We start from the raw sequence: 14,559 nt of genomic DNA on the forward strand, positions 1-14,559 counted from the left end.
AGTTTTATGCTTTTAGAAAAAGGTGAAATTCCTTTTGGACCCTTTTTATAACACAGAATGTATAGATCCTTGAAAAGTGGGTCATTATTGCTTTATCCTTACCTCTGTTTTAGAATACTTGAAGGTAAAATGTCTTCTTCGAAAGATTCAACTTTATTTTGATTTGAATTTTCAGGGACATTCCACTTGTTTTTCATCTCACCTATCAGCTTAAGCCCACTTACAATGACCATTCACAAACTCTCTATGTAATGCTTCTACATCCCAGCATATTTGATAGTAGATTCTGAAGCTTTCCAAAGAAAATAAAAGGTCATTGGAAATTATTTTTGCCTTTGACCTTTCCTCATCAAATGGTTTATATCCTTTATATTGCATGTAAGCTCTAGATGTATATTGAACTGTGTACGGTATTAGATATAATCAACAAAATCATGCAAAGCTACTGAACGATATTTTACAAGTAAATACCATGAATTTGTAAAGAAATACATCTTGAGAAATTATTTAAAATAATATACTTCCATTACCACTTTTAGTATGCAACATTTTTATGAAAATCATGAAGTAAAGGAAAAATATAGGCCTAGTCCTGGAGAATCTAAACATTCTGAACTATTTTATACCTAATAGTGGAAGGATTTGGGGAGTCATCTATTAAAAAGACATTGTCACTGTACTTTATTTAGATGTGTCTTCATTTGGTAAACAATGTTTCCATTTTCATACTGCTATGAAGAAATACCGGAGACTGGGTGATTTATAAAGAAAAAGAGGTTTGATGGAATCACAGTTACACATGGCCAGGGAGGCCTCACATTCATGTCAGAAAGACAAAGGAGGAGAAAAGGCACATCTTACATGGTGGCAGGCAAGAAAGCATGTGCAGGGGAACTGCTTTTATAAAACCATCAGGTCTCAAGAGACTTATTCACTATCATGAGAACAACATGAGAAAAACTTGGCCCCATGATTCAATTCTCCCACTGGGTGTCTCCCATGACACATGGGGATTATGGGAGCTAGAATTCAAGATGAGATTTGGGTGGGGACACAGCCAAACCATATAATTCCCCCCACCCAGCCCCTCCAAAATCTCATGCCCTCACATTTTAAAATCAATTATGCCTTCCCAGCAGTTCCCCAAAGTTTTAACTCATTTCAGCATTAACTCAAAAATCCACAGTCCAAAGTCTCATCTGAGACAAGGCAAGTCCTTTCTGCCTATGAGCCTATAAAATCAAAAGCAAGTTGGTTACTTCCTAGATTCAGTGGGGGTGCAGGCATTGGGTAAATATACCTGTTCCAAATGGGAGAATTTGGCCAAAATGAAGGATCTGCAGGCCCCATGCAAATCCGAAATCCAGTGGGGCAGACAAATCTTAAAGCTCCAAAACGATCTCCTTTGACTCCATGTTTTACATTCAGGTCAAGCTGATACAATAGGTAGGTTCCCATGGTCTTGGGCTGCTCTGTCTCTGTGGCTTTGCAGGGTACAGCCCCCACTCCTGGCTGTTTTCATGGGCTGATGTTAAGTGTCTGTGGCTTTACCAGGTGCATGGTGCAAACTGTCAGTGGATTTACCATTCTGGGATCTGGAGGACAGTGGTCCTCTTCTCACAGATCCACTAGGTAGTACCCCAATGGAGACTCTGTGTGGGGACTCCCACCCACATTTTCTTTCTGCACTGCCCTAGCAGAGGTTCTCTATGAGGGCTCTCTCCCTGCAGCACACTTCTGCCTGGACATTTGGGCGTTTTCATACATCCTCTGAAATCTAAGTAGAGGTTTCCAAACCTCAATACTTGACTTCTGTGCACCCACAGGCTCAACATTACACATAAGCCACCAAGGCTTGGGGCTTGCACCCTCTGAAGCAACGACCTGAGCTGTACATTGGCCCTTTTAGCCACCGCTAGGATGCAAGACACTGAGTCCCGAGACTGCGCAAACAGCAAGGCCCTGGGCTCAGCCCACAAAAACATTTTTTCCTCCTAGGCCTCCAGATTTGTGATGGGAAGTGCTGTTGTAAAGATCTCTGACATGTTGTGGAGACATTTTCCTCATTGTCTTGGCAATTAACCTATGGGTCCTCATTACCTATGCAAATTTCTTCAGCTGGCTTGAGTTTCTCCTCAGACAAGGGTTTTTATTTTCTATTGCATTGTCAGGCTGAAAATTTTCTGAACTTTTATGCTCTGCTTCCATTTTAAACTTAAGTTCCAGTTCCAAACCATATCTTTATAAATGAGTAAAACTAAATGCTTTTAAGAGCACACAAGTCAAATCTTGAACACTTTGCTGCTTAGAAGTTTCTTTCACCAGATACTCTAAATCATCTCTCAAGTTCAAAGTTCCACAGATCTCTAACGCAGGGACAAAATGCTGCCAGTCTCTTTGTTAAAATGTAGCAATAGTTTCCTTTGCTCCACATCCCAATAAGTTCCTCATCTCCATCTGAGACCACCTCAGGCTAGACTTTGTGGTCAAAATCATTCAACAAGTCTCTAGGAAGCTCCAAATTATCCCACATCTTCCTGTCTTTGTCTGAGCCCTCCAAAGTGTTACATTCTCTGCCTGTTACCCAGTTCCAAAGTCACTCCCACATTTTCAGGTATCTTAATAGCAGTACTCCACTATACCAGTACTAATTTACTGTATTAGTCTATTTTCATACTGCTGTGAAGAAATACCCAAGACTGGGTAATTTATAAAGAAAAGCAGGTTGAATGGACTCACAATTCCACATGGCTGGGAGGCCTCACAATCGTGGCGGAAGTTGAAGGAGGAGCAAAGGCATGTATTACATGGTGGCAGGCAAGAGAACATCTGCAGGGGAACTGCCTTTTATAAAACCATCAGGTCTCGTGAGACATATTTACTCTCATGAGAACAGCATTGAAAAAACCCACCCCCATAATTCAATTATGTCCCACTGGGTCCCTCCTGCCACATTTAGGGATTATGCAAGCAATAATCCAAGATGAGATTTGGGTGGAGACACAGCCAAACCATGTCACAATGTATCTACATGTAATTTTGCCGCAGAAAAGTCACTAGTTTTTTATTCTAGTAGGAGAACAAAGAATTTAGAGAATAAAGTAGGCCTATATTGAATTGAATAAGCACCATCTGATTTTCCATTCATTACCCATACAAGAATAAAGTCTGTCCTGTAATTAAAAAGTTCTTCAGTTTAAAACAGTGCTCACTAAATTAGTAGGCATCTGATATTCTGGGATAGTAGGAAGATATGATCCCCTTGTGTGGCTACCTTTCTTATATATTATCACATATTTTCATACTTGTGTCTACTGCCTACTGTATTTTCTACATTGTTTTATTGTTGTTGTTAGGTGACCTCTGTTAATCATTGCGAATTCAGTGTTTATGTTCTTGCTTTAGCTGAGTCTCAGCAAGAATCTTCAAAAGCTTCTGTTGACTTACATCATACTGTCATACTGTATCAATCACACAATTATTCTATTAATACTAGTCAAATGTCTGAGGACAAATTGTATGTATGTATGTGTGAATGTATTCATGTGTTTATGTGATCTTTTTTAAAGTCATTAAAATAATCTATAAAACTTTGGTTTTTCTCCACCTGTCTTATTTAGAACTTTTTTCCCCATCCTTTCCTTACTAATAATAACTATGTTTACCAATTTTGTGACACGGGGAATTTATTGTTAAACAAATAATGAACTGATTGTAGAGATGTTCAAATCAGTGACAATTCATTGAAAAATAAAATTATAAGTGAAGGATATGATGTTTCCTTTGGAAAGTGCAAAGGGAGGCTTAGCTACAAATGGTTTATTCTCTGGACACTAGTATTTACTTTCTTTTTCTTTTTAATGTTGTTGGGTTGTAAGAATGTGTTAATAATACAACAGAAGCCACCAGAACTAAAAACGATATTTTCTTGACTACTTCATTCTACAGATATTTCATAGGAGTGTATGTGATAGGTATTGTGCAAGTAAACACTGAAGAAATAATAAATACTGCACGTAGTAGCATAGTACTTGACCTCATGGAGGGATATTCAGAGTTTGAAGGCAAACTATCAAGTATGCAATCATAGGCTCAATGCTTCTTTCTAAAGGGCATGTTTCAGGAGCTACAAAACACATAGTCAAGTGTCCTAATCTAACCTGATGACATCAGGGAATACCTTCTGGGGAACAATGTTCCTGCCAAGAAGATTCCATTAATTAGTAATGGTTAGCGAATGAAAAATGGAGATGAGGTGGGAGCAAGGGAGAGTATTTCCCGTAAAGAAAGCTATATGTGCAAAGTCCCAGAGAGAAGAAAGAAAAACTGTGGAAGAATTGAAAGAAGTCTCATAAGGATAAAAAGAGCAGAGTGAGGCAGTAATGGCTGTGAGAGGGGACAGAGAGGTAGGAAGGGACCAGATCGTGGAAGTACTTACAAACTTCACTAAGGGTCTGAGATTTTATCCTAAGAGAAATGAGAAGGTTTATACTAGACAAGTGGCATGATTCGATATTGACTGAGATGTGGAAAATGGGTGTGATTAATTGCAGAGAAGATGCAGAGAGGTCTGTCAATAGACTGTAGTAGTACTTGGGCAAGAGGGATTTGCAACCTAGATTTGGATGGTGTCTGAGAGAATGTGGGTCATTCCTGATGATTGGAAGACTCTAGCATGAAAATCATAAGGAACCACCTAATCATAAAGTTGTCAGAAGTGTTATACTAGTGTGAGCTGGAATGAGTGTTGAGTGACAAAGAAGACTATAGAGCAAAGGGTATGTGTTTTTGAAAAATATTTTGTGATTGCTTTTCAAATTACACATGTCAAACATGCTTATTATATAAAATCACATATAAGCCAAAACCACGTAATTGATCAATAATCACACTGTCCTAAAGTAACTAGTATTACATTTTTAAAAAAATGTCCAAATATGCATATATGCAAACATACAAAAGAGAACACAAATTGTGTACACTTTTAAAAATGGAAGACAGGGTTGGAATTTTGTACCATTCATGTGCTTTTTAAAAAATCATTAGTTTAACAAAACTGTATTCTCACATTATAAAATATTATTTTACATATTTTATATATGTAATATAAATATAAAATATATATTAATGTTTTCATTAAACTTTATATTTGCCTTGACTTTGATATTTGCATTTTAAATTAAATATTAATGTGTGAAATACATTCAGTCATATAGACATTCAGATGACAAACAGATGAGGTCTAAAAGATAGTTCTTTTCTGTGTCTCCAAAAGCTTGTAATCAGTATTATGCTGGGTTTATTGTGGTAAGTATAATGTATTATAAGAGTAGCAAAAGAAAGCACTTATAAATTATTCTAAATCAGAGAAATAAAATGTAAATTTATTTGTTTATCTTCTCTAACAAAATGCTCCAGTCTTTTTATGTAGATAGTACTAGTGTTCAACATTTCTTTCACCTCTGAGTCCTCATCTGAGCTAATGCCAAAATGTCTTAGCTCAAATTTCCATGTTAGTTAATTCTAATGGAATAGAAAATCTCTTCTTGCATTATACAGAATTCAGCACTGAGATGGCATCTCAGATTCTTCCTAAGTGCTTTACAGATCAAGAAAACACTCATCTATTTGCCAGCAATATTCAAGGTCAATTTAAACAGTGTTTCTAGCAGATAATTTTTTATGCAAAGAAGCAGGGCTCTCACTTAGGTTAGATCTATGAATAGCGGCCACTGTTTGTGGCTTGTATTTGTTCCTTAAGGTGTCATGCTTTTAAAGAATAACTTAATAAAAAGCAGTTATTTGACTATATACAAACATACATATAATTATTTTTTTCAAATGTTATTTGCTTCAACATGTTAAGCTTTAAATGAAACTCAAGGACGCTCAAATAAAGTCACTTTTGTCAAAGCCTTTTCCTGTAATAACATATCTGGATGATGCAAGATGTATTCTCTTGTGATGTCCGAGTGATTGATAAATCAATTTGTATGAAATACACAAGAACTATTTGGACTTTGTTGTTTTCTTAAATGAGGTGAATAAGAATTTCTGTTTTCTGACTAGGAAATAAAGTATGCTAGGCCTATTTTAGATGCTTCAGTGTGCCAAAGATGGTATTAAGTTTGGTGATCATAAATTATTAATCTGGAATAAGAGGTTGAATGTATTTTGAAAACTTAAACCTGTTTCACCTGAACATGTTTAACTAGTTAATAAGAAACATCAAAAAGACAAAACCCTGAGGTCAATGGTCATTTTTTGTAAAGCTATTATATGCTGTTTAAATTGGTTGTTCGGGTCTGTCTATAACATAAGTTTAATAACCTAGCTCAAATGCAGATTTCTAATTTTCAATTAACATAGGAATAATTTTGTTTGCTAAAATAAAATAAATGAATGAATGACAAGTCTGAAACATGAAATGTTCTAGGTAGAACTTTTTAAAATTCCAAATTTCAAAAAATCATGTGGCAACTGTATAGCTCAAGCTTTAAGTATTAACTTTTAACCTTTGACCTTACAGATTTTAACCAATGAAATGTCTCTTTAAACTTTAAAGGAAACAATGATAACGAGCGCCTGGCGATTGCTAGACAGCGAATTCCATATCGACTTGGTCGAGTAGTTGATGAATGGCTACTCGACAAAGGTAAAAAACATTGATTAAAACTTCAAATAAAAAAATAATTTGAACATAACCAAGTAGTACTTCATTGTAACACTAATAAACATAAAAAATAAATTTTCCGTAAAACTAAATTAAAAACAACTTTAAAACAGTAAAATGTAGATAGTAATATTTGCATACCTTGTATAATAATTTCTATACATTTTTAGACGTACCAGCTGTTTAATAATCTTACCCAGTTAACTTAAGGTTAAAGGGACTGTTAAATATAATCCACTAAATCTATGAGGGTACTCACAGCAAGCATTAACCCAAAATGATAAATCATTCATAGATTATATTACATGTTCCAGCCTCTAAATTATTAACTAAAATATATGTAGTTCTGATATCTTTATTATGGTCCTGAAAAAAAAAAAAAAAACTCTTTGTTTAAACTCTAGGAATCTTAAATAGTGGGCAATATGAATTGCCGGTCATAATGAAGTCCCTTTAACGTTTGCAACCTTCTAAGAGGATTTGGGAACAAGACCTAATTAAAACTGAACTTAAAGTTGTGTGCATGCTTTTATGAGCAGAGAGCAGTCTGCTAAAACTGGATACTCAATTTGATGATAATGGGACTGTTGTTGAGGATTGCTGTTTGATGGAAATGTGCCATAATTTCTCCATCGGTTTGTGTATCATTCCTGAAGCCGCTTTTTACATCTGAAGCTATTTTTTTTTTCATTTTGTTTTGTTTTGATAGACTTGCTGAAAGCCAATCAGAAAAAATATTTTTGGAATTTTTTTGTCTCTGACATGCTCAGTGTAAACCATGCATTTCTTTTCAGTGTGATTGCCGGAAAAATAGAATAATTCAAATAACAATGAATGATTGCCTTCAAAAAATAAACAGCACTAAAGAATAAAATATAGATATATGTGGACATTATGTGAATTATGAAATTTTTACCATAAAATTTAAATTAGATTTCAGCTGCTATGTATTAGTTTCTGTCAGTGGTAATTTCAGAATGACAAATACTTGAAATGTTATCTTACATTTTTAAAATTTAACAATTTAGACTTAAGACACCAACAATATAAGATCTTGATGTAAAAGGGGAAAGGGATCCACTAAAAACTGATTTGTAATAAATATCTTTGATTGGTCTTTTAGCAAAAGCACTACATTTATAATAAGTTGAGAATTTACAAGTATTTGCCAATAATTATGCATTTCATGGACACCTCATTTATAAGCAATGAATTATGAGTCAAATGCCTCTCTTATAGTTTATTGCTCTCATTATTCACTCCATGAAAGATCTGTTTTATCATCCTTTGTAGATATAGAGTTCACAATCAACATTTTTGCATGTATGTAATATTATTTTTACAGGGCGTCAGCTCACAATCTTCAATAGCCAAGCAACCATAATAATTGGCGGGAAAGAGCAGGGCCAGCCCTTCCAGGGCCAGCTCTCTGGGCTTTACTACAATGGCTTGAAAGTTCTGAATATGGCAGCCGAAAACGATGCCAACATCGCCATAGTGGGAAATGTGAGACTGGTTGGTGAAGTGCCTTCCTCTATGACAACTGAGTCGACAGCCACTGCCATGCAATCAGAGATGTCCACATCAATTATGGAGACTACCACGACCCTGGCTACTAGCACAGCCAGAAGAGGAAAGCCCCCGACAAAAGAACCCATTAGCCAGGTGAGCCTGTGGATTTTATTCCTTCATTTTCATCCTATATTTTTTATGATAGTGGGCTTTTCTGCATGTGTGTTTTTTCTAAAATGGAACATTTTTCTGATCTCAGGCCTACAGCTTCCTCTGAGACTAGCTTAACATAATGCATTCCGTTTGAATATGAAATGTGTATATGTTGTTCATTAGAGTTTTGTGGACTTTTACAAAAGATTTTGTTTTGGTTGGTTAGATGCTAAATGATAGTCTTGATTCCATAACCCTCCTCTAGCCCAAGCTGAGTGGATTGTCTGCTGATTACATAGGATTTTCACTTTTTAGTTTAAATGAACAAGTTAATGAAATATTTGAAAACTTTGTCTGTTTAAGCTTAGCACTGCAAAATAAAATCAAAGCAAATGTAATCTTAAAAGAGATATTTCAATAGTACAATACCTGCATTGTATTTTGAAGTTTAAAATTTTGAATTGATAGCCATGTGGCTTTCTTGGTGAATGATGGGTCTACTCTTTCACTATTTATTTAAAAAGAAAATTCTATTGGTTTATCTAAGCACGCAAACCCAAAATATGGGATAAGATATTTTGTATATGTGATTATTTGCCCTCACCTAGAATGAACTTTAATTAGCTTATTTCAATCTTGTGCCTAAAATTTTTGAAGAATATAATTTTTAAATGTGGCATTTGCACAACTTGGAAGTATGTTAATTCAGTCAAGACATAACTATTCATTGCCTACTACATTTCAGGCACTGGTTTGGATATTGTTGTTCTATCAGTGAAGAACACAGGAAAAAAAAAAAAAACCCTTATTTGAAATGCTGTTAGATGCTGTTCAAATGCCGTTAGATTCCTGTCACTATTTGTAGCCTTTGTACATATCCAGTTGTTATTTTTTTCAGAATTGTGTATTATCCTTGGTCCAAAATTAATTGTTACATTTTGTTCTGTTTTACTGATAGTGAGTATATTCAGTAGGTGCCATTTAAAGCTTTTCCAAATACACGATCCCCACTTTTCCAGAAAAGTGCATTCTGAAGAAGCAAGAATGATAATTATATTTAAATTTGCTTTTACTTCTTGCATTTAAAACAGACCTGCATCCAATTTGGAAGGAAAATAATAGAAGGCAAATTCTGTTTGTATCAGCACCCTAAATATGAATTAACATATGTTTCTCAGAAAATGAAGAAAATAGACTCTGGTTTTTAATTTGAATGGAAAAGGGTGAGAGGAACAGAATACAGGAAGAGAAAATGTCCTAGAAGAGGGATGGGCAAAAAATACAAATTCTGCAAATTCAATGTAGTGTTGGATATATTGCACCTGCATGTGCACTTATTTTCATTTTTCTCTCTTTTCCTTTCTTATTTGCATTTGGCTACAAAATAAAATGGGATGTCTTATAGGATGTTCACAAATATATATTTATTGATCACTCTCTACATGTCCCAGATACTTTTCTAGGCATGAAGATATATTGGTAACAGCAAACAAAAATCCCTGCCCTCAACGAATATACATTTTAGTAGGAATATTTGCCTGCAGTGTGATCCTTTTGTTGATTTTCTCTCTTGTTAGGATTTATAAGGTTGCCAATAACATCATAACACTTAGTTCCTTGGATAAAGACTTGTGACTTTAGAAAGATTTATGCTTGCCCAATAGCTCCATTTAACATTCTTTGCTAATATTTCATTAATGATTTGTTACTGTTATAGATTTATGGTTCACTTACTGATAAGCAAGTTATTAAAGTAAATCTGATACAGAAAAAATGAAACTCAAATAAATTGATAGACTTTATCTAAAATAATTCACAAGAGGACATTCAGAGTTAGGAATGCTTTTATGAATATAATTTGAAATAATCAGTTAGTTTTCTTAGTAGTCTTGTTTTATCATTAATGAAATTACAGTTGCCAAATCTCCTATATAAACCAGATGTGTCCCAAAAGAAGAAAAAAAATTATCAGCATTGGTTTTATGTATTTTGTCAATTAGTAACATATATTAAAAAATACTATTTTTAAGTACAAAATAGCTGTTTCATTTGAAAGCTAAATACCTAGAAATGCAGAAATAAAGATTTATGCATTTTATAATATTAATTGATGCAAAAGGTAAACAGTTAACTGCTCATTAATTGCCAATGAAAAGAGCCTCTTTTATTATAAGCTATTACATGTTTGAAGACAGCAGCAGTTTATAGATGTAAATGATCTAATTAATTAGTGAATACTTGGTTCATTTGAGGAGATATTGACTTAAATAAAAGATTATTAGGTTCATTTAAAAATAGATATTCAGAATTGTTAGCTTTGTAATAAACCAATGACAGTAATTAAAGAATTTGAATTAATATGTTACAAGTATTCAATTGTAGCAACGATATTTTAAAGTTGGGCTAATAGTTTTTAAAAGTTTCTTAAGTTGTGATATATATATATATATATATATATATATATATGAATACAGGTAACAACACATGTATGTATGGGAAAAACATTAAGGAAGAAAGCAATTTATTTATATTTGAGTAACAGAATAATTTGTTGAAATTTTTCCATAATTCACAGTTGATATTTCAATTGTCCTCTAAATACAGTAATATTTAAACTAGGAAATTTAAATATGAGATAAATTTCTAATGTGAATTTCGAAACTGTAACCTTTGTCCTATTTTTGCAGGTTGGATGAAGCATCTTCCTTTAAATATTATCCATAGTGGCCATATCTGCCTGCTTTTATCAACTCTCTTACTAAATTGTGTATCAGAAGGGGTCATTTCATTTTTCAAAAGCCACACTGGACTGTTTTCTCAATCAAAGTGCATTTTTCTCAGTGATAACACTGAGCCACTTAAGCTACAATGGCAATGTACCTTGGGGTGATTGCATGTTTTAAAACTATGGAAACAGATTTTTGGTCAGGCAGAATTAAATTGGATTCATTTCAAATAGATGAGATGAGGTTTGTTCAGCCATCCTGCAAGGGTAGTAATAAGGAAGAAATGTATTTCCGTTTTCACAGACTCAGAGAATATAGGAGTGTTCATCAAAATATCCTCCATAAAGTCCAAGTAAATATCCTTTAAAAAATAAAAAAAAAAAAAAAGGAAGTTTTCTTTTTTCTTTTTCTTTCTTTTTTTTTTTTTTTTTTTTTTTCTTTTTTGAGACTTGAGTCTCTCTCTGTCGCCCAGCCTGGAGTGCAGTGGCCGTGGCCGGATCTCGGCTCACCGCAAGCTCCGCCTCCCGGGTTCACGCCGTTCTCCTGCCTCAGCCTCAGCCTCCCAAGTAGCTGGGACTACAGGCGCCCTCCACCTCGCCCGGCTAGTTTTTTGTATTTTTTTTTTAGTAGAGACAGGGTTTCACCGTGTTAGCCAGGATGGTCTCGATTTCCTGACCTCGTGATCTGCCCTCTCGGCCTCCCAAAGTGCTGGGATTACAGATACGAGCCACCGCGCCCGGCCTTTTCCTTTGAATGATAATCAATTTTCAGCCCAATGTTTACTTTAGAAAGATGTGATTTATATCAAGATATAATAGGAACATTTACCAAAACTTCTGATCAAATGGTTCATTTTAATGTGAATATAACAATATTGATAGTACTTTTTATGTGAATTACATATAAAATTTATAAAATTCATTTTACTTGGAATATTTAATTTTTAAATGTTTCCGTAAGGCCCCCTCATTTTAAGGGGGGCCTCATTTTAAGGCCCCTTCATTTTCATGAAACTTTCCAGAAGGCTAATCTCGGAAAGCAAATATTTGTAAAAACTATTGGTGTTATAAAGTTCTTGGAGGTTCTGAGAGCTTCTTGGTGCGCAGCATGAGTATCATGCAAGTTTTTTGGCTGCTAAATGTTCCCTCTTCTAATTAAACTTGCAATGTCTTATGAGATGAGTACATGTAAGCCAACATGAAGAGGACATTTCATCCTTTGCCTGTCCACATAGAAAGGAAAATTGAGCTGTGCTATTTCTTTTAAGATCAATGCTCTATTGGTAGATGCAACCTTGGTTTTGAGACGTCTTCCCACAAAGCTAGTCTGAGATAAACATATTCATCTATCCATTCATTCATTCACTCAACCAAGTTTGATGAGCACTTAACTATATCTCGGGTACCTTTCTACTACCTTTCTAGTCTGTAGAAATACAGCATTGAACAAAATTAGACTGTTCTGCACCAAACTTATGTTCTAGTTGGAAAAGATGGGCAATAGACAAGAAAACAAATAGCATGGGGTGTCAAGGCTGCAGGAAAAAAAAACCAAACAAACAAACAAAAAAAAACGAAGGACAAGGGAGATGCCTGTGTGTGGAAGGGAACCATGAAATGGAAATCTGTTTTGAATACATGTGCATAAAGTATTTGAGATGTAGGTATCAGTTACATTAAACTTTGGTATATTAATCTTCAGGTGTTTCTTCAGACCCAGCAGGACTGCACGCTGCATGGATAGTGACATTGGCAGCATTAGCTTTCTTAGGAAACTGGAAGCCAGAGAAAAGAACAAAATCAATACCAAGATATACTTTACCTGCTCCTAACCTTTAGAAGGACCTGACCTCTGTGGTCCTCTGGCTTCTAATAAATATTTTGCTAATTAAATCAGGAGTGTAATCACATCCTACAGAATATATCTATGTATATCTGAGGAAGAGATGGAAACTCAGAAAGTAGAGCTTGGTATTATTATTCCTCTTCAAAAAGGAGAAAATGGAGGCATAGAAAAGCTAACTTACCCAAGGCTAGGCTGCCCACTTTTTTTCAGGATACATTGAGGTGATCTATCTTCTGCCCTTATGTATTGCCTTTATTCAGAATATCATCACTTCCTGCTTTCTCATAGTCTTAACCACCTCCATTGTGATCTCCACCCAGGTGTCAGACTATCCTTTTGAAAATGCAAATACAATCATATAGTTCCCTTCCTTAATGCATCTACTATATACAATTATTCTATGTGATAGACTGAAAAGTTTAGCCCTCAGAAATGGGAAGCATTTGTCCAAGGTCACACAGTAAGTGTTTGAGTCATGAGTGAAGTTTAGTTTTGTATCATGTACTCCTTCTAATAGTATCTATTTAGGCGTTGCCTATAAATATGGTTCCATGCTGGACACCTACCATGGTCAGATGATGAGGCCCTGCGTTCTGGGAGTCCAAGGTCTGAAAGCTTGTGTGGGATGTTGGGGCACTATGCATAGTGGTCAAAGGCATTGATTCCAGAAGCCAAAATGACCACCTAAATCCGAGCATTGTGTTTACCACATACTAGCTGTGAGTTACTTAGACCTCAGTTTCCCACCTCGTAAATTTATTGTGAGGATTATAGGAGTCAAGAGTATAAGAACCATATGAAATTATGGCCACTTCACCAATTTTTGACTATAAAAAATAGGAATTTCATATGTTCATCCTAAAATATAAAGAAATGTTAAAAGTACCTGACACAGGTGAGCACCATGCATCTGAAAGTCATGTCTGAGAAGCATTCTTCAGTTACACACTGTAAATTAAAACATCTTTCTTGCCTTTAAAGCTATTTTCTCTGCCCTTGAAGAATAGCTTTGAATTTATGTTTCTACAGCAGCACATCAATTGGTGTGGCATGTACCAAGCTGAATTCTCTGTCGAATAAGGCAGCCCCATTCCCCTAAGGGATATATGTATGGGAAGTGAGGGGCAGTGGAGGGCAGGTAATGACACAAAGGGAGAGTTATCACGAGGGCCATGAACACTACACACACTGCAATGCTGGAACAGTCCTGGACAACAAAGAGCTATCTGAGGATTGCTGTAACTTGCTCTGTTTTATGCAACCTCCCCTCCTTCCTCACCAACTTCAAATTATTGTTGACTGAGCACTCGAGAAGTTTCTTATGTCTGTTTCCCAGTTGTTCACACACAGAAGCTAATTCATGGTGTGGTACTGAATCTTGCAAATATGATTTCTGTATCTATCCTGGATAACATATTTTGATGAAGGAGCTTAAGAATTCGTTATATACTCATTTTTCAGCTTGAGAATGAAAAACTTCAAGTACTTCCAGCTGTGAGTTAGACTAGATTGGGCTTATGATTCTTGATATATCTTTTGATATATTCTTTATCAGCATTGGAGATATTGAATGAAGTCTTTGTACCTAATTGATACGTGACAGTGATTTCAGTGGGAATTTTCTCAAGACTGGTGAAGTTGGCACTTCCT

The 14,559-nt window shown here is 35.1% G+C and overlaps 1 protein-coding gene across 24 annotated transcripts in view; it reads left to right on the forward strand.

Annotated features, from left to right (window-relative positions):
• Positions 1–14,559, forward strand: part of NRXN1 (neurexin 1) — a 1,126,307-nt gene that overhangs the window by 981,543 nt on the left and 130,205 nt on the right. For 14 of the 24 annotated variants that reach the window (XM_077958693.1, XM_028832104.2, XM_077958695.1 and 11 more), the window contains 2 exons: positions 6,566–6,655; positions 8,019–8,338. In XM_077958693.1, the coding sequence (XP_077814819.1) occupies positions 6,566–6,655; positions 8,019–8,338 (410 nt within the window). The remainder of the gene's footprint in view (positions 1–6,565; positions 6,656–8,018; positions 8,339–14,559) is intronic. The other 10 variants (XM_077958703.1, XM_077958704.1, XM_077958705.1 and 7 more) reach the window with 1 other exon arrangement.

This window comes from Macaca mulatta, chromosome 13 (genome assembly GCF_049350105.2).
Source record: "Macaca mulatta isolate MMU2019108-1 chromosome 13, T2T-MMU8v2.0, whole genome shotgun sequence".
Taxonomy (NCBI): Eukaryota; Metazoa; Chordata; class Mammalia; order Primates; family Cercopithecidae; genus Macaca; species Macaca mulatta.